Below are 20,767 nucleotides of genomic sequence, written 5' to 3' on the forward strand. Positions count from 1 at the left end.
AGAATACCCAATATACAGTCTACAGAACCCAAAAAGGTCAGCAAGCTGAAAATCCCAAGTGAGGAGCCTCAGTACCACTTGGGAGGGAGAAGAAAGCATCCACAATGGGTGGGGGGAGGAAGGGAGGGACCTGGGAGGGAAAGGGGATGGGGAGTGGGGGTGAGAGGGGAACATTGTCTGGTATTAGGTGGTGGTGGGAGGGAGGACTAAAGCCCTGAGGGCCAGCAGAAAGAATAGAAACAGGCAACCTTGGGAGTTAGGAGATAGGAGATTGGGAGGGGGGTCTCCAGAATGTAGTAGAGACTTAGGAGGTGAAAAACTCTCAGAATTCAAAGGGAGGGACCTTAGATGAAATGCCCTACAGTGGGGAAAGGGAACTTGTAGAGCCCACCTACAGCAGGAAGACAGGTCATCAAGTGAGGGAGGGGGTTGCTATCCCACAGTCAAAACTCTGACCCATGTTTGTTTCTGTCTGAAAGAATTATAGGGATAGAAATGGGGAGGAACTTGAGGAAAAGAAGGTCCACTGACAGGTCCAAAGTGGGATCCAGCTCAAGGGGTGGTACCAAGGCCTGGCACTATTACTGAGGCTATGGAGCCCTCACAAAAAGGGATCATGACTGCCCTCCAAAAGACCCAACAAGCAGCTGAAAGAGTCAGATGCAGATATTTGCACCCAATCAATGGACAGAAGCTGCAGACCCCTGTGGTTGAATTAGGGAAAAGCTGGAAGAAACTGAGGAGGAGGGCAACCTTGTAGAAGGACCAGCAGTCTCAATTAACCTGTATCCCTGAGATCTCTCAGACACTGGACCACTAACCAAGCAGCACACAGCAGCTGATATTAGGTCCCCACAGTCAGAGAAGATGTACCTAACTCTCAAGAGACTGGAGGCCCCTGGGAGTTTAGAGGTTTGGTGGGGTGAGTGTGGGTGTGAACATCCTCGTGGAGATAGGGGGCAGGAAGGAGGTATGGGATGTGGAACAGTTGGAGGGTGGACCAGTAGGGGAATAAAATCTGGAGTGTAAAAAAAAAAGAAAAGCCGGGCAGTGGTGGAGCACACCTTTAATCCCAGCACTTGGGAGGCAGAGGCAGGCAGATTTCTGAGTTCGAGGCCAGCCTGGTCTACAAAGTGAGTTCCTGGACAGCCAGGGCTATACAGAGAAACCCTGTCTCGAAACAAACAAACAAACAAACACACAAACAAACAAAAAACTAAAAAAGGAAAATTAATGATGATGATGATGATGATAATAATAATAATAGATGTTTAGTTTGATTTTTTTGTTTTTTTCTTTCTAGTAGTGACACTCAGGCTTAGGAATGTGGTCATCACTGCTGTCTTTAGTTGTCTTCACCACTTGTATACACACACACACACACACACACACACACACAGAGAGAGAGAGAGAGAGAGAGAGAGAGAGAGAGAGAGAGAGAGAGAGAGAGAGAGATTAGTCTGACGACAAATCAGAGTTAATCCACAACAGTTACTTATAGACACACTACAAAAATAATATGCTACCTTGAGAGAACCTTTCTTCCCTCTCTTGATCCCCCTTCTGAAGAAAACTGAAATGTAACAAAGTTATATTTAAATGTTAAATTGTAACCTGGATAACTATCTACTAAGTACACTGAATGCCAGCTATTGTAACGTTCCTTCTTGCTCTAACTCCAGCAACTTTGTATATACTCAGTATCTGCCTGGAATCCTCCTGGAGTTTGAAGCAGCAGTAGTAGCTCTAAGTGCTTACTGGCTGAAACATCTGGCCTTATGTTGCATCTCAATATCAGACCAATGCATGGTTTCAGTAGAACTCTACATGGCGGTACAGGGCACAGTTTTCAAGAGCCATTGTCTATATTTATTTATTGATTAAATTAGTTACTGTGTATAAAGTTTAGTGATAGGTGTGACTTTAAGAGGCTATTGAATAGCAAATAAGCAAGTACAAAATTACCTTTGGACCTGATACACTGGCTCAAAATTATACAGCACATTTAAACATGTATAACAGAATTCTATAAACTCATTGTGGGAACTGTTTTCATTGTCTCTTTACCCAGAGTACTTAACACAGCAGGCACTTAATAGGCCTGTAAGCCTAGCATGACTGGAAGTCCAGCAGTCTGGGTACTGAGGCTGGGGCAGGAGGATCCTAAGTGTAAGGTCAGCTTGTGCTGGCTTCACAGTGAGACACTGTCAAAGCAAAAGACACAGAAACCCAAAGCAACAACTGAAATTGAGCTTCCATGGTTGTTAATGAGAAATATATATATATACAATATTTTATACTTGTGGATATGGATTTGATTTCTAAAGTTTTTCATCATGCTCCATGCTTTTTACTGAATTTAAGTTGTCTTCAAATGTAGTAGGTATACATATACAAGGAGTATATAGTAGTTAAAAGACAAAAGGACAAATCTAGCCAGACTTGGTAGCCCAGGGCTGTAATTCCATTTAATGTGGAATCTGAGGTAGGAGGATAGAATGTTCAAGGTCAACGTGGGAAACTTAGGGAGACTGTCTCAAAATAAAAAGTAAAAATAATGAAACAAAACAAAAAGAAAAGTCTAGGAATAGCTCAGGGTAGGTGAACTGTCTTAAGTTGTACATGGCACTCTCCTCATCCTCACCACCACCACCATCACCACCACCACCACCACCAAAACCACTATCTACTACTAATCTCCAATCTTGATATAGGAGGTTTTAATAAAACAGCTATTGTTACAATGCTCTATAAAGTAAAATTACTTGATATTACTTTTTAAAAAATACTTTATAAATAGAAATAATTTAAAAGACATAAGAGTATATCAATGAAAATACAAATATCTTTGCAAATGTGTATACTTATTTCTAAATGTGAAATATGAGAAAACTCATTTTTAATATTTAGAAGAACAGATTACAAATGAATTGAGCTTTAATGCTTTACATCTTTACTGGGTTAGAGAATGAACACCATTTTTGCTTCTTGAGTGAAAGAAAGCTTTCTTTGTTTTTTCTTTTTTATTCTCTCATGTATTTCACCTGGACCACAGTTTGTCCTCCCTTCTCTCTTCCCAGTCCTTCTCCTCCATTTCCCTTCTTCCCCTAAAGCACTCCTCCTCCATTTCCCCTCAGGAAAGAGCACGCCTCCCAGTGATATCAATCAATCATGGCATATCAAGTACCATAAGACCAGGAACCTCCCTTTATACTAAGCTGGAAGAGGCAATCCAGTAGGAGGAAAATCATCCCCAAAGCAGGCAAAAAAAAGTCAGAGACACCTCTTCCACCACCACTGTTGGGTGTCCCACAAGAAGGACTAAGGTAAGGATTGTAGGGTGGTAGAGGGGGATACCACAAGAAAACCTACAGGATCACCTAACCTGGGCCCACAGGAATTCACAGAGAGCCTGCATGGGTCTGACTCAGGACCTCTGCTTATGATACAGTTACTGGACAGTATTCTTGATGGAAACTCTGTGGTCAAATTTTGAGCAAGTGGTTTTATTATAAAAAGTCTTTCAGCAGTTGGGATTTACCCAATTGTCACAAATGTCTGCTTTAAAATATTCACTTGCTCATTTACTATTGTGTACTGAATTTTTTTTTTTAAAAAAACTACATATACAACTGTTTTGCCTGCATGTATATCTGTGCACTATTTATGTGCCTTATGCTCAAGAAGGCAAGAGAGGCCATTGGATCCTTTGGACTAGAGATACGAAAAAGTCTTGGAGCTATTACATGGGTCCTGAACCATTGGGAACGGAACCAGGGTCTTCTGGAGGAGGAACAAGTTCTTTTAACCTCTGAGCCATCTCTCCAGCCCTTAGGTTAGTAACAATCATTAGAAAAGTTTATTTACACTTATAAAGCCAATGACTTTAACAGTGCATCAGAGGGAGATGAATTTAACTAATTAACTATTTGGATTTGGAGTTCAAAATTTGAAGCTTAAGAGTTTTTAAAATGATGCTTTAAAAAGAAGACAAGACCTGGGTATGGTGGTTATTCGTGAAATTACAGTGATTGGGAGCCTGAGACAAAGGATCAAGGGCTCAAGGTCAGCCTAAGCTGCAGCAAGACCTCTCAAAATCAGAGAAAGAGACAGCTTGGCTTCTACACAAGCACACATACATTTATCTTTAAAATTCCCAACCTTTAAAATCATCCGTTTTCTAACATGAAATATTTGGGTACTTAGGGATGTAAAGTCACAATACATAAATGAGTATAAGTCCCCAGATAAGAAGGCCCAATGCTGGACTTGGGAAAGCACCACATGACTGTGGTGCTTTCGAGTCAGGGGACAAGCCCAGCTTAGATCCTGGCTAGCGACTTATAAGCTATCACACTAGATTCAAAGTAAAGAAGGGCTTTGGTGTTCTTAGTCAGAATCCCCAAATAAACTGAAATTCCATGGTCTCCAGAGAGCTAATTAAGAACTACATTTAAATGATTTCCATGTTTCAGAGCTCCCCACTTGGATTCAGACTGCAGTGGTGATGGCGATTGAGAGGTGTGACCCCATTTTCCCTTAAGGGAAGTACTCAGCTGCTGGAGAGACTCATGGAAATACTTTCACAGAAAGTTGTTAGCTCTATCTGGATAAAGTTCTTCGGTGTCCTCCTGTTGGTCACTCTTGGAAAATTGCCGTCGGAGGCTGTTGTCCCTTTAAACCCATTGCCACGCCTGGCAGAGCATGGCGGGGAGTATGCCCAAAGAGAACCTGTTGAATGCAATTCCATTTACAGGCTGGGTGAAGTCAAGAGCTCTTCCATCTGCCAAAAGCTTTGGCTTTGCAAATTTTATTCTTAGAAAGCTTCCACACGAAAAAAAGTCTATTCCATGCTGTGTACCTGAAACGACTCTGGAAGTTCAAAAAAGATACGCGTGCCCTCTCAGGAGTGGTGGTGGTGCTGGTGCAGTTCTTGACAGCTGAGAAGTGACAGGGACCTGTCTGCCTTGTTGGGAGGAAAGGTCAGCAGCCAGGAAAGGGAGCCCTGACCTGTTCGCGTTCCTTCCCAGGAACGGTCTCTGGGCACTCTTACCACCACTCTAAGTTCCCTAACTGGTGGCACTGAAGACCGCTTGCCCTGTTTAGGGGCGAGACAGAGAGACTGTCGGGCGGATGGATGCTCTGCGCAGCAGCAGCCTGGGGCCTGAGCGCGGGGTCCGGCTGCTCTCAGCGGCGCACGGTCCCATCTGCAGTCCGCTAGCTCACTCGCGGGCACAGTCCCTGGGGGTGGCTAAGGCTTCCTGCCTCCCTGCCCCCAACCTTCCCCTTCTCCCCCGCCTCCCCGGCTGGCTTCCCGGCACGTCTGCAGGACACAGTCCGGAGGTTTCCACAGCCCTCGTCCCAGGACTCCCGGCTCCTTTGGCTGCCCCGGAATGACCCCTGACAGCCGCCTGCTCTCCCTTCTGACGGAAACCCCATTCACTCGCCTCGCTCTCTCCTACACTCACTCTCAGACACAAACAAAAAAACCCAAGTCTGCCTCTCAGTTGCTACCCGCAATGACGTTTTCCCCTCGGGTCCCGCCCCTCTAGGGGCCTGAAATTTTGGGATTGGTCGAAGGACTGTAGTGACAAGGCTGTGATTGGACGATCCATGGTTGACTGACAGCCGGTGACCACCGCACCCTCCCCCTCCCGGAGCGCGCCTGTGTGTGCCGTGTTATGCCGGACTAAAGGGAGGCCACCACCGCGGCTCTGTTTATTGTCCCTCTTGGACGGTGCTCCGGAGGACCCGTTCAGACGCCGCTTGGGCGGGTTTGAGGCGGTGGCGGCCTCTGAGACTGCGGCCACCGCGGCGAGGACTCTGCGGCTTCGGCGGCTCGAGGCAGAAGCAGCGGCTGGTTGCTGTCAGGGCTCTGGCTCGCGGGTCCTAGCCGGCCCGCTCCATCCTCGTCCCTCCTCGGCGACCCCGATCGCCCGCGTGGGCCCCGGAAGGCCGCGCCGCGCCGCGTCGCCAGCCCTTGCCAGTCCTCGCCCACTCCGTAGGCCCGGGCGCCGCGCTCGAGTTTGAGGGCGGCGGGCGGCGCGGCCTCCTCAGCGGCTCGGGCCCGCGATGGGGCGCGGCTAGGAGTGCTGCGCGCAGCGGTCGGTGCGAGCGGCGGGCCCGGCGTCCCCGGAGCGCGAGCAGCCCCTGGCCTGCACGGGAGGCGCTGCCATGGCCAAGTCCAGCCTCGCGGGCTCTGACGGGGCGCTGACCTGGGTGGTGAGTGCGGCGCGGGCGGGCGGGCGGGCGGGCGCATTGTTCCCGGGCCGCGGGCGACGCGGGCGGGGTGAGAGCGTGGTGCGGCGGGCGCCCTGGCAGGCTGCAGTCGGGGCCTAGCCCTCTGTGCCCTCTCTCTCTGCCTTTCGCCTCCACCGAGGCTCAGGCTGCTGACGAAGGCTCCCCTGAAACTTCAGGGTGCACGCCGAGACGTGGGGGAGCCGCGATAATGCGTGCAGACCCTAGACCCTGTACTTATGCCAAAAGCTACTGCTTCCGGCGGCCGGTCCCAGAGGACTGTGAACTTGAACGGCCACTGCCGGTTGCGCCTCCCCAGAAAAGGCTCATTCCGCAGAGAGGGCATTTGGGATGACTTTGACAGCAGGTTAGAGACCGCCCGCCCGCCCACCCGCGGGATTAAAAGAAGAGCTTACTTACGTCAGCCTCCCGAGTAGGTCGTGTGGGGGCCCAGGGGTGTCCCCTCGGAGCTGAGGGGGTGCTTAAGCCTGAACTTGGAAGATTGCAGAGCTCAGGTCCTGGAGGGAGGTGAACGTAGCAAGTGCAGCAGGAGCAGTGGGAACGGGTTTCCCACGACAGATCGATAACTCCAGCATTTCCCTTACTCAGCACTGAGTTCAGACCAGGGTCAGTTCCCAAACAAAACACCGGACTTAGTAGATGAGGCGGCAGCTAGGACAGGAAATTTACACATTTCAGGGACTTTAACACACCCCTTCCAGAGGATCCTAGTTCCCCGCCTTTTGAACACACTAAGGAACTTTGGTATTGGTTGGCATTTTTGTTCCTTGTATTCTTTGTTTGGTTGAGGTTTAGATGGGTCTGGGGTAGCAGTTGTTTCTATCGACAAGTGTTGCTTATAAAAAGGATGTTTCTATGAACATCAGGAAAAGTTTAACCATTTGCAGGGCCGTGACAAGATACTTTACAGTGTAACTTCTCAGGTACTTATCTTCAAATCTCCAGACATACTTCTAGACAGTAGTATAGTAGGCGAGCGTGGAGAAGAAAAGTTAGATAATAAGTTAAGTGGAAAGAATGATTGAAATTACTGTCCCTTATCGGATACAAAACCAAACATCTGTAGTGTGATCATATGCCAGTGTCACTGGTAATTGTGAAAGTACCAACATCTGAGCAGCTTGTCTGTGACTTGGTTCCACAATGGCAAATATTTTCTTTTTAAGATTTATTTATGTATATAAGTGCTTTTGTCTACATATACTCCACACACCAGAAGACAGCATCAGAAAATTGTGAACTCCCATATGGGTGCTGGGAATTGAACTCAGGACCTTTAGAAGTGCAGTGAGTGCTCTTAACCACTGAACTATCTCTCTAGTTCCCCCTCCCCTCTTTTGGCAAATATTTTTATGTTATTATTTTATGTGTATGGGTGTTTTGCCTGCTTGTTCAACACTTGAGTGCCTGGTGCCTAAGCGAGGAAGGTCAGAAGAGGGCATCTATAGTCTGGAACTTCAGCCACCCAGATCCTCTGGTACCCAGGTCCTCTGGAAGAGCAGCTAGTGCACCTTTCAAATTCTGTCACCATAGCAAACATTTTGTGACACAGTTGGATTGTTTTTAATTCATGGTAGCAGTATTTTAATTTGCTGTTATTAATTTTATAAACAATTTAGTGGGCACCTTTCCTTTTAAGATCAATGGGAAAACTTTAATTTACGTACAAAATTGAGCAAAATTTGTAGAGTTTCATTCAAAATTAGAAAAAAAAACTATGTGAAACTAAAATAGGCACATTGATTAAATTTACTATAAACTAGATTATGGGAATTACAGTAAAATAGAATTTGATCTTAAAAATATTTCTTGTTGAATTAGGTTATTGAAAAGACAATCACATTAGAAGTCCTCTTTCAGGTTTGTGCTTGCTTTATGTTTCTAATGCGAGCAACTTTATGCCTGTAATAAAGCTTACAGCTTGCTTTAAATTCTTGTGCATTTGTGTATAAGAGAGGAGAGAGTGTGTATATGCTCATTTTCCTACCTAGATGGGTTTTGAACTTGTGATCCTCCTTCCTTAGCTTCATGAGTGCTAAGATTACACATGTGAGCCATCACACAGGGCCTGGCTGGTTTTCTTTGCTGGAAGATGATACAGTGAGTTGATGTGGGCTTTAACATAGGCTCATATTCCATCTGCAATACATATTGCAGGTGAGACATTTTTCAGGGAGCTTAAATCTTTCTGTTCCTATTTTGTTAAGCAGAACATTGAGAATTCAGAGTTTGAATGGAGCACAGTGCTGGATTAATGTTTGTTACTGGCAAAGTTTAAGGGAGTCACACTCTGGAATAACTTTTTTTGTTGATTTTACATAAGAATATTTAGCTAGGTGAAAAGTTAGATTTTCATTGTGGGAGTTTGGGGGCTTACTACAGTGGCAGTGTTAACAGTGATGCTAGTCTCATGTTGCCACCTGTTTGTGGATAGTAATACAAAACTGGAGTTAATCTACCTACCTTATGTTAGCCAAGGGGTTGCTGTACTGCCTTCAGTCAGTGTGTGTTGATACTGTCTTGTGATGAAAGATTACCTTTTAGTGTCAGACAATACAACAGAGGGATTCTTAACACTACTTTTTGCTTATAATGATTAATTTGATTTGATTTTGGCTTTTAGTATCCTAACTGAAATTAGAAAAATGTAGTACAACTATTTAAAATTAAATATACACTAAATTTAAAGCAGTCAAGTTTCTTGAATTTTTAGCTTGTAAAACTTGGTTAGTAGAAGATACTATTTTTTTAATCAGGTTGTAGCAAATGTTTGAAAAAACACTAGACTATAAATTTATGACTTATATTTTTCAAATGAATACTCTAGATTGTAGATTAATATAGTGGGAGAACATGGGATGGGTTGGAGGAAGAAAAAGAAAGGGAGGAAACAATGTAATTCTATTTTAAATAAAAATAAAATAAAATAAGTTACATAAAGTGACAAAATATTTAAAAACATGGTAGCCAGAATAGTATACTTTTGTATCTATTATCAGGCTTCAGTAAAATTCATCTCAGGGTCACCTACCTTTCTCTTCATTACTTTGAAATAATGCAAATCCTAGAATTATAACACTTTACAATGTTTATATGTGAAAGTTGTCTTTAAAAGATATAGTCACAACATTATAGTTTCTTTAAAAATATGTAATAGTATATCACATATTTATATTTTTTGTCATGAATTTTTTTTAAAAAAAGATTTGTTTTATGTGAGTTTTATTTGTTTTATGTCACTGTCTTCAGACACACCAGAAGAGGGCATAGGATCCCATTACAGATGGTTGTGAGCCACCAAGTGGTTGCTGGGAATTGAGCTGGGGATCTCTGGAAGAGCAGTCAGTGCCCTTAACCTCTGAGCCATCTCTCCAGACCCTTCTGTGGATATTTTTAAACATATACTTAAAACATAATTGAGATGATAATTGCATCATTTCTCCTTTCCTTTTCCTCCCACCAAACTTTCCCATGTACTACCCCTGGCTCTATTTCAAATCCATAGTCTTTTTTCTTTAATTGTTGTTTTATTTATATATATATATATATATATATATATATATATATATATATATATGTGTGTGTGTGTGTGTGTGTGTGTGTGTGTGTGTGTGTGTGTATGCGTATTCCTAAATATATAAATACAACCTTCTCAATCCATATAATGCTACTTGTCTATATATGTTTTCAGGGCTGTTGGGCATTGGATATCTGGTTGGTGTGCTCTTCCCTTGGGAAAATTAGTTCCACCATCCTTAGCATTTTTGAGTTGCCTGTAGTTGTTTCTCTAGGGTGGAGGCTTCCTGCTCTTGTCATCTTCACAATTAGCTAACATGTCTATTCATGTCAGCCTTGTTCAGGTCATGTTTAGGCAGCCCGGTTGGTAGGACTTCATGGAGATAGCTTCTGAGAGTCCTAGGAGACACAATATCACAGCAAGTTTCCTGTTTCTCTGGCTCTTAACAGTCTTTCTGTCCTCCCTTTTACAGTGATTCCTGAGCCATAGGTTCAGGAGTTGTGTTGTAGATGAATCAGTTTCAACTGAGCTCCACAATTCTACATTTTGATCAGTTATGGTTTTCTGTCTGCATTTTTCTTTAAAAATTATTGCATTTATTGATTGTATGTGTTTGTGCATGTGCACAAACCACAGTGAGTATGTGGACGTCAGAGGTCAGTCTTTGGGCATGTTGTTTTTTCCTTCTGCCTTCATGGGAGGTGCTTTTAACTACTGCGCTATCTTGTTGGCCTGTATTGTGGATATTAGTAATTGTTTTTAAAAAGTCACTATATTTAAACACTTTAATTTTTTTTTTTTAAGAACTTGAGTTTAGTGGGCCTTTAAGTCTATGTTCATAATCTGTGTGTCCTCTCCATTGAGGCTAGTTACCTATAGTTTCCATACTTGATGATCCCCTTATATTTCATCAGGAATGCCTCTTTCCTCTTGCCTAGTAGTCTATTTATTTAGACTGTTTCTTTGTGTAGCCTTATCTGTCTTAGAACTAGCTCTGTAGATCAGACTAGCCTCAAACTCACAGAGATCTGCCTGCTTCTTCAGATCAAAAAAGCACCACCACCACCTGGCACCTGGTTAGCAGTCTAAATCTCTCTCTCTCTCTCTCTCTCTCTCTCTCTCTCTCTCTCTCTCTCTCTCTCTCTCTCTCTCTCTCTCTCTCTCTCTCTCTCTCTCTCTCTCTCTCATGTATGAGTGCTCTGTCTGCATGTATACATGTGTGCCAGAAGAGGGCATTGGATCTTATTATAGATGGTTATGAGCTACCATATGGTTGCTGGGAATTGAACTCAGGACCTCTGGAAGAGCAGCCGGGCTCTTAACCACTGAGCTAGCTCGAGCCCCAGCAGTCTAAATCTTAAGTGCTCTTTAAGGCTACCTTAAGAGTCTCACTAAACTTATTTTTCAGATTACGCTCTTTTTATTTATATTTTTGGTTTATGCTCTTTTTAAATCAAACTTTTGTTACTCTATCATAAAACATATGCCCTTCTAGGGAATATTTATATATGATAATTTTGTCTTAACAATAACATAAACTTAGCAATTCAGAGACCACATCGTTTCCTTTTTTATATCTTTTGTAATGTTTAGCAAAAATCTGGATATATATTCCACCCTCAGTTCTTGTTGATGAACGGGGTATTCAAATACTACCTTCCTGTGGCTATCATTCAGCACTTGTAGATAGCACTCAATTCTCCAGTAAAGGTAATGTCACAGGACTTAGAAGTACTTTTTGTAAACTGAATAGAAGTATGCTTGGTCACCTGTAGTCTCAAGTCTGTTAAACACGTAGATGGTGAGAGTTCCATTCTAAGTACACTTTTAAAAGCAAGCCTCTTGTGCATCTTTGTAAAACCTCACTATAAATAGAACCCCTGTTTTAAACAAAAGCTTTTATTTTTCCAAGTTATCAATAGGGAAACAGGAGGTAGAAAGTAGATCAGGTGCTGGTAGGACATGTGGCAGAGACAGTTGTGGGCTGTGAATTGGGTTAGCTCTTAACCATCATTCTTTACCACAGTCTTCCTCTAAAACATTAAAAGCAAAACAACTTCTTTTGTACCCTAATAGGACAGAGTATGAGATAAGCCTGTCTCTTTCTGTCTACTGATCTTTTTACATTGACATAAAAAAGGAAGGATTTTTTATCTCCTTTTCAGAGTGTGTGTACCTAGCTAGTATAAAAGCATGATGGAAAGTATGGGCTATGAACTAAGATCACACAGTTTCATAATTTGGCTTTGTTAAATGTTAAGTTTTCTTCATACCTCATTCCACATACACTAGGGAATCATAATGGTAGCATTTACTTGGTGGAGCTCTTATGTAAGTATTGGAATATTCCATATACCTCCCATCATGCTGGCGCACAGCAGGTGACAGATAAGTGAGAGCACACACATCTCTAACCCTGTGATAAGTGTCTGTATGCTTTTTATCTTAGGGAAAGCTTGGTTTGGGAGGATGTTTCTGAAGAAAATGTGTAGATAGTTTACAGTCTGTGTTAGTTGAAACTAATTTCCTGTGTTCTTAATGCCTTCAGAAACAGTGTTAAAACTGTTTAAGCTATTGGCACAACATCTTCTTATAAAGATAGAGGTATTGTTGATAACAAGGGCAGAAGTCTTTCTTGTTTCTTCTGTTCCTGTTCTCAGTACTGCCAGGGTGTTTGTACTTTCAGCTTTTCCTGGGCACAAAGCCATCTCATTAATTAACTAAGGGACATTTTTTTTTTCTCTCCCTATACCTCCAGATTTTGATTTTCAGTGGCCTGACCAGAGTATTCTCTAGAGTTAAGTTCTGCTAATATCCATGAACTGAATGAGACCTTGCATATTTCTGCTAGAAAATCTTGTATGATGGGAAGCTTTTATGTTGGGGCTAGCAAGCCAGTGGATAAATTCTCAAAAATTTGCTGAGAACAGGAACATAAAAGACAATTTGAATGAAATTTCTGCTTTCTACTTTGCTAAGGCTGCCAGTATTATTTGTGTATTTTGGTTTTACTTTTATCCAGACAGTAATGAGGAAGTTTAGGCAGCAGAAGTAATAGTTAAGTATAAACAGTGCTTTTAGTCAAATATTCAGTTTTATTCTAGTTTAATTATATCTTCACATGCATGAGTTAATCAGCTTTAAACACCCTTTGTGAATTCATTATAGAAATTTAGAAAATGTATCAAAAGTAAAAATAAAATGACCCATTTATATTTATATTTTCTATAGAAAATTTTATTGGTATATATGCATTCATATTCTGTGCTATGCATATATATATATATATATATATATATATATAAATTTTCTAAAAAATGGACTTTTTGGGTAACTTTGCTCAATAGACATTGTAGTTACTTGTATTTTATGTGAATGTGTTCATGCCTTTACACACACCTGTGAGCGTAGTGACTGGGAGACTGAGGGGTTATCAGATCTTCTGGGACTAGACTTACAAGTAGTTGTGCTATGGGTGCCAGGAACTGAACTCCTTTTTAAGAACAGCAATTTTTCTTAACCATTGAGCCATTCTAGTTGGAACTTGCTTTGTAACCTAGTTGGCCTCAACTTTGTGGCAGTTCTCCTGCTTCTGCTTCCCAAGTTCTGGGAATTCAAGTATATAATACTATGCTCAGTTTAATACTGTAGTTTGATAAGCCATTAAACAATTTAAAAATACTCTGTTCTCTTAAGGTTATATAAAATCTATGGTGATAGAAATTTTTTCTTAAGATTTATTATTTTTGTTTTATTTACATGTATGTCTCTAAGTATCTACCACATGTATGTGACTGTCTGTAGAGAGAGCAGCGGTTCTCAATCTTCTTAATGCTGAGACCCATTAATACAGTTCCTCATGTTGTGGTGAGCCCCAACCATAGAATTACTCTTGTTGCTAATTTGTAACTGTAATTTAGCTGCTATTTTGAATCACAATGTAAATATCTGATATATAGGATATCAGAGATGGGACCCCTGTGAAAAGGTCATTTGGCCCTTTAAGAGGTCATTGCCCACAAATTGAGAACTACTGTTATAGAGACTAGAAGAGGAGATGTCAGATCCATTGGAGCTGGAGTGTCAGGTGGCTGTGAGCCACCTGACGTGGAATCCCAACTTGGGACCCTTTAAGAGCAGCACATATTCTTTCTTTTTATCTATCAGATTACCTTTTGCCTCTCTCTCCAGCTTTACCCCCACCCCACCTTCCTTCTTTCTCAGATCCAGTCTCCCTTCATTTTCTCTTTAGAAAAGAGCAGGCCTTCAAGAAGTGACAGTCACACAGGACAAAACAAGATGTAATAAGACAAGTCAAAAGCCCTCATCTCCAGGCTGGACAAGGCGACCCAGTAGGAGGAAAAGCGTCAGAGACACACCAAGCTAACAGCTGTAACATGCATCCAGACGATCTGGTGCAGGCTCACACAGGCCTTGTCCTTGCCATTTCAGTTTCGATGAGCCCGTCTGTGCCCTGCTTAGTTGATTTGGTGGACCATGTTCTCCATAGCATACATTCTTAACTTCTTATCTCTCCCTTCTTGTTTAGATTTATTTCATTCTGTATAATTAAGCAAGGGTAAATTTATTTATCTTGAAATTCATCAATTTCTTCTAGGTTATTTAATTGGCATATAGTTTTAGCTGTCTCTTAGAAAACCTGCTTTCTGTAAGTTATAATGCCTCTCTTTTGTTTCAATTTCAGTTACACTTTTTTTCAAAGAATTTTGTAGCTAAATTGTATTTGTCTCTTTTGTGCTGCTGTGCTGAGATACCTGATGGAAATAGGGAGAAAAGACTTATTGGGGGTAGTGACAGAATCATATAGTATTGACTATTTATATCATGTTAGATTAGGAAGCAGAGTGCAGTAGGAGTTGGGTCCAGGTAGCTTTCAAAGACTCAGCCTTAGTGACAGATTTCTTTTTTTCTTTTTTTTTTTTTTTTTGGTTTTTCGAGACAGGGTTTCTCTTTGTAGCCTTGGCTGTCCTGGAACTCACTCTGTAGACCAGGCTGGCCTCGAACTCAGAAATCCGCCTGCCTCTGCCTCCCGAGTGCTGGGATTAAAGGCGTGCGCCACCACACCCGGCTCTAGTGACAGATTTCTATAGCTAGGCCTCATCACATAAAACGTACACTGTCTTCCAAAGTAACACTCCCAAGCATTCAGAACTGAGCCTGTGTGGGGCATGTCATATTCAAATCATAGCAACCCTGTTTTTCTTAGACTTAGGGCCATCTCACCGTGTATTCAATCTAACTTGACATTGTTCAAAAGTGTAGGTGTCTCCACTTAGACACAAACCAATCCCTTTTTGATTCTTTATAAGATAAAAATGGTGTGAACATCAATATACTATAGCATGTGGTTGATATTACTGTTTCAAAAATGAAGAACAGAAGAGTACCAAGGGAAAAACAAGCCAAACACAGAGCACTGTTCAGTAGGACAAACACTGAGTCCTATAGCCCCACATGTAGCATCAAAGACATGCATTTGCACCACGTAAGCTTCAGTAAACTTGAATGGACCCACCCTTATGTCCTAGCCATCTGAAACCCACATGTGCCCTCTTGGTCTGGATCTACTTAGTGCCTAGTTTTCTTGTGGTCTCCATTTCAAGTGAAGCATTATTCTCATAGTTTGAAGGTTCTGTGATAGGTCACTTTCTGTCAGACTGCTGGTTTCATAGACGTTTCTCATATTCTTGATGGAATATTCTGATTCTGTAGTCCCTACATTCTGAATATTTGTAAAAACAGAATCATAGTTTTAGATGTAGCTTGGCCATTTTGGACCACAACTGCAGTGGCCTTTGAGTTCTTGGACAGCTAAGCCTGGGAAACACTTCCCAGAAGACCCCAAGTAAGCACAGCATGCTGGAGCCTGTGATGGGTGGAGTTTTGCCAACAATTGTTATTGTCCTGGTGTGTAAATTGCTTAGTTTCATTTGAACACTTCTAATCTCCTTAACTGTTATGAGCTCTTGGTCTTGCTAATGCTCCTTTTCTGGACAAATCACATTTTTTCCTCCTTAGCAAGGCTGGCTAATATTAATTTGCTAGCAACAACCATGCTACATCCCAAATATTTCTGCCTTTTTGAAAATTGCTGTGCTAAATTATTAGTCCATTAAATTAAGCCTCCTTCAGATTTCCAGGATGTAGAGTGTAATTATTAAAAAAAAAAAAATCCATGTTAATGCTGTCTACACAGTCTCCCCTCCCCAATTGGGAGCTGCAAACTGAGGTCTTCCCAGGTTTCTGAGGTTAGCCTACCTCTAAACCCCTCAAATTTCCCATTTCCCAAGCCATTTGCCCCCTGTGGCTAGCTGTCACAAATTCCAGTAATCCAGTAAATGAAAACTCTAGAGGCTTGTAATTTATCAGTCAGATTTACAACAGTAAATCTTCAACCCCCCAAATGCCCACATAAAGAACTCAAAACTCAATTGATATAAATACAAGCTACACACCTAGATGGGGCAAATGTACCCTATGTCACTCAGTTGTCCTTCAATGATATCCATTGCTATCTGTGTTTTTTTAGGCCACTTAGATCTGGTTCATCTTCTTTAGGTTCCATCTTGTCTCCATCTCCCTCCTCTCTGTCTCTCTGTCCCCTCTCTAAAACTTTCAGCTCCACCTTCCCTTCCACTGCCCAATCACAGGCTCTAATTAAGATTTTGCCTGACTACACCTGAATATGGGTACTCCTGAGGGAGCATAACATACAAACAGCAGTCTACAACACCAGGATGTTGCAAAATATACGGAAATTATTTGCCAGTTGTAGTAGGAATGGTTACACGTTCCAACAGTCCTTGTTTGCACCTGAAACTTTGGTTTCAGATTTCACTGTCTACTTTTCTATTATCATTCTTATCTTTTTGAACTTCTACTTGAAGTATCCATTAAACTCTACTCATAGCATTTTAGAATTTCTCTAGTTTACATAGCAAACCTCTTGCAATTTGCTCCCATAAATCAGTTCAAAAGACTAAACCAAATTCAGGGTCAAGCACAGCGGTGACTGTGCTTCTTTAGCTCCAGTTTCAGGCTGAGTTACCTTTGCATCGCTGTGACCAAAATACCTGACTAAAACGGCTTCAAGGAGGAGATTTACTTTGGTTCATGGTTTTAGGAAATGTCATTCTTTTGTAGCAGGGAGGTGTACAGAGTGTGTGATCAGTCATTCTCAGGGTTTAGGTTAGTGCCAATGGTAAGTGTAGCCTTCAGCAGCCTGCTTCTACTGACCTGTTGATGCAGGCTAGTACCCACCTCCTCATGGTTCCACATCCTCCCAAAATAATACCAGTAGCTTGAGAACAGTCATTTGAAACATGAGCCTGTGTGAGATAATTGCACATTTAAACCATAAAAAGCATTTGTGTATTTTGTTGATCTTAAAAAACAAAAAGCACAACTTTTGCTTTCATTGACTTTAAGCATTTAAAAACAATCTTTCCTCTGAGATGTCAAAATGGCATGATTTATTGTACATATGCTACACTTGGCTGCAACTGAGGACAAACCTAGTTTATGTTGCCTCAGGTCCAGGTAGAACAAACAGGGACCATTTTGGTTACAAATGAGGCCAGTTTCTCAGAAGTGGTCTTGGTGATTAGGTGGTAATGAAGTCCTAGATGAAGTATGATTAGTAGCATACAGTCTAGCTACTTGTGCGAGCACTTCAGTCCCTGGCGTTCCTCATTTCTGCTCCTATAGCCATCATGGGTACACTGTACATGACTAGTTACTTGGCCTTTGGCTGATCTCTCATCTCTCTTCTCTGGAGTTTTAGGCAGTGCATTAATTGTATGTAGTGTATATTTATTTGATGACTTTTTTTCCAATTTATTCTCATGCCAAAGGAACATCTATAAGGAAGGCAACAGTAAGGCTGAGAGACGTGAATCTTAATAGACTCCTGTCTATTAATTTTAGATTTACTTCTATGCATAGTTTCTTAATGTATGCTATTGGTTCAGCATCTTCATTTTAAAATTTTAAATGTGGTACCACTTTGTCTTGATCCTATAAGTTTTGATGCCTTTTTTGCTTTTATTTATCCTCATATATTTTCTAAGTTATTTTGTGATTTCTTCTTTGATTCTTAAATAGTTTACAAGCATATTGTTTAATTTCTACTGTAACACTTATACCATACTTTAAAGCATCCTCCTACAGTAATATTGGAAGTTCTATATTTGGTTTTCCCAGAAAGGCTTATCTTTTCATGTAGCTTTTGCTTCAGCTCTATGGATTGTCATCAGTAACTCTGCTCGGCTTTTGTTTACTTTCTTCTTTACAACTTAAAGATTAAAAAGTTATTTTTAATCTTTAGAATGTTTGTAGGGCACTTTTGCCAGTAGTTTTGGTTACTAGGTTTGAATGGCTCATCCTCCTTATGTTTTAGTCTGTATCTGTTGAGTAACTGTTGGGAAACTAATAGAACTCTCTAGTATATGAGAATTGTTTTCTTGTATTGCTGTCAGGATTCTCCCCCTTGTGACTTTTTCCATGAGATTGGGAATTGAACTCATTGCATCCTGGATAGGCCTATGGCTTATCCATGACTTTGACAGTTTGATTATGTATCTTAGTAGAGGTTCCTTAGGTTTGTGCTTGCTTGACTGTGAGCTTCTTAAATTTGTCAATTTCTCTCCTCATATTTGGAACTTCTTCCCATTTTTATCTTCTCCTTTGAGACATTTTGTTAAGTTCTGTTTGACTGATGATAACCCACAAGTGAGTCAAGTTCTTTTCATTTTTCTTAATTCTTTCTCTGTTGGTTCCTTTGTCATTGTCATTTCTTTCTTCATAGTTACTATTTTTTCTTGTGATTGACCAAGTTGAGTCTTCGTATATTTTATGTTATTCTTCAGTTTTAGTAATAATGTTTGAGTCTTTTCATTTATTATCTGTTTACCTCACTTTGTTTACTACTTTACTGATTTGCTGGTTTTGTTGTGTATCTGGACAGTCCCCTGAGCTGCTTCTTACCTCCGTTTCTCCCTTTTCTTTATCTTTTCATTGCCATTATTTTTTCCTTTTCTCTTTCTCTCTTGTCTTCTCCTGTCCCCTCTCATCCTGTCCCCTCCCCTCCTTTTCCTCCACCCTTCTCCCCTCCCCTCAAGATCCTTCTCTAGCCTAGTCTAAACTTTATTTATAGCAGTCCTTCTGCCTTAACTTCTCGAGTTCTAGGATTACAAATGGGAGCACCCATTTCCTTAGGGCAGTCCACGGAGATTTAAACCTATCTCTTGGAATGTTGTTTTTTTTTTATTATTATTTTTTATTTTATTTTATTTATTTCATTTCATTTCATTTTATTTTTTGTGTTTCCCCTTTTCTTTATTTGTGTTGCTTTCTCTCAGGTTCTAACAGTCGGGTTCTAGTCTGGGTAGTTTCTCCAGCTGGTTAGTCCATTTAGAGAGTCAGGAGACTTTGCAACCATGGCTAGGGGTATGACACCTCTGGGCTTGTTCACTGAAGAGCTGTGTCTAGATCTTTATTTAGGGAACAGTCTGGGCAACTCCTCTGCCCTACTGTGTCCTCTCACACACTCTGTAATAAGCCATGGTACTAGAGCTCCACCTAATGTCTATCCCTAAAACTACAGACTCTGGGTGCTGGACTAAATCATTTGATTTCCTTTGTTCTCAGTTCAGTTACTGTTGCCAGTGCTTGCATAGATTCACACAGACAGCCCACAGTCCCTGTGGTAGCCCTCCTGCTTTTCCTTTGAAGGCTGCTCTGGGAAAGAAGCTGCATTTCCTCAGGTCTGCCTTGCTGAGAGGGGTCCTGGGCTTGGATGCCATTTTGTATTTTCCACTCAAGAGACACGACCTCTTAAGCAGTTTCTGGATTTCTTACAAGGATGAATGGTTCATTGATTACAGTTTAGTCTGTGTTTGGTAGGGAAGGGGGGTTGGAGTTCCCTAAACTTCAATCTTGTTGACATTACACTATGTGTTCTGACTTTTAAGATTTCATTCTTTGAACATGATAGGTTAGATTCTCGCCTTCTCTTTTTCTCTTACAGCCATTTGGGAGTAGGTAGAAGGTGGGGTGGTGGTGGTGGTAACCATTTGTTAAGAAGGTGCAGGAATGTGGTTAACTTGTTGAAAATGTTTTGAGGTAGGGCTTTATCCCTGCTGTCCATCTTCAGATTCCAGTGCAGTTTAGCAAAAACTCCTAAGGCAAATTTTGAAATCTAAGTTATGTAGACACTGACTTCAGGTTGACTTAATATTGAAAATATTTTTATTTTGATGTTTGCTTTAGAGTTATAAACTTGATGGGAAAGTTTTTTTCCTATGTGCTTGTTATAGGTTTGCAACCTTTATGCCAATAGTACATGCATTGAGACGCCTTTCTAAGTTAGTGATAGAAAATTACCTTCCTGTGAATTAGTATGTCTTACATTTTAAAGTAATTAGAGATTGATTTTAGTGCTTATGATCTTTGTGCTAACTATTCTGAAGGCCTGTATAGGTTATTACTTTTCTCTCTGCTGTGATAAAATACCTGAGAACAAAGCTTGAAGAGGACAGAGATTAGAGTGGAGGGTCAGTTCAGTCAATTACAACAAACAGTGATTACGTTGAAGACCCCCAAAATGGTAGCTGCAGCTGCATCAGAATGTTCCCAGTTGGGAGATGTTAGTTAAATCTAGGACAAAGTGGGGGTAACTCTGGGCAGTTCAGAGGGGAGGGCAGGCGTGAGAGTGGCTCTGACTGTGGGAGCAGGCCATCCTGTGAGCTGACAGGTCAGATTACACGTGCATTCAGGAGGCCGGGGGGATTGCTGGTGATGCCCTTGTTTTCTCCTAGCCTATTTACCTTACGTAAGCTGCTCACAGTCAGGGTAGCTTTTAATCCATTTTTGTTAAACTGTTCTTGAAACATCCTCACAGATACATCCACAAGTTTGTCTTCTAGGTTATTCTACATCTCATTAAATTGACAATCCCGTCACAGTGCCCAT

At 41.4% G+C, this 20,767-nt stretch overlaps 1 protein-coding gene across 1 annotated transcript in view; it reads left to right on the forward strand.

The window, feature by feature from the left end:
* The first annotated feature begins 5,644 nt into the window (after nucleotides 1–5,644).
* Nucleotides 5,645–20,767, forward strand: part of Top2b (DNA topoisomerase II beta) — a 70,001-nt gene continuing 54,878 nt past the window's right edge. The window contains exon 1 of the mRNA XM_021202964.2: nucleotides 5,645–6,222. Within this exon, the coding sequence (XP_021058623.1) occupies nucleotides 6,175–6,222 (48 nt within the window). The 5' untranslated portion in view covers nucleotides 5,645–6,174. The remainder of the gene's footprint in view (nucleotides 6,223–20,767) is intronic.

The sequence above is a fragment of the Mus pahari genome, chromosome 8, assembly GCF_900095145.1.
Source record: "Mus pahari chromosome 8, PAHARI_EIJ_v1.1, whole genome shotgun sequence".
Classification (NCBI taxonomy): domain Eukaryota; kingdom Metazoa; phylum Chordata; class Mammalia; order Rodentia; family Muridae; genus Mus; species Mus pahari.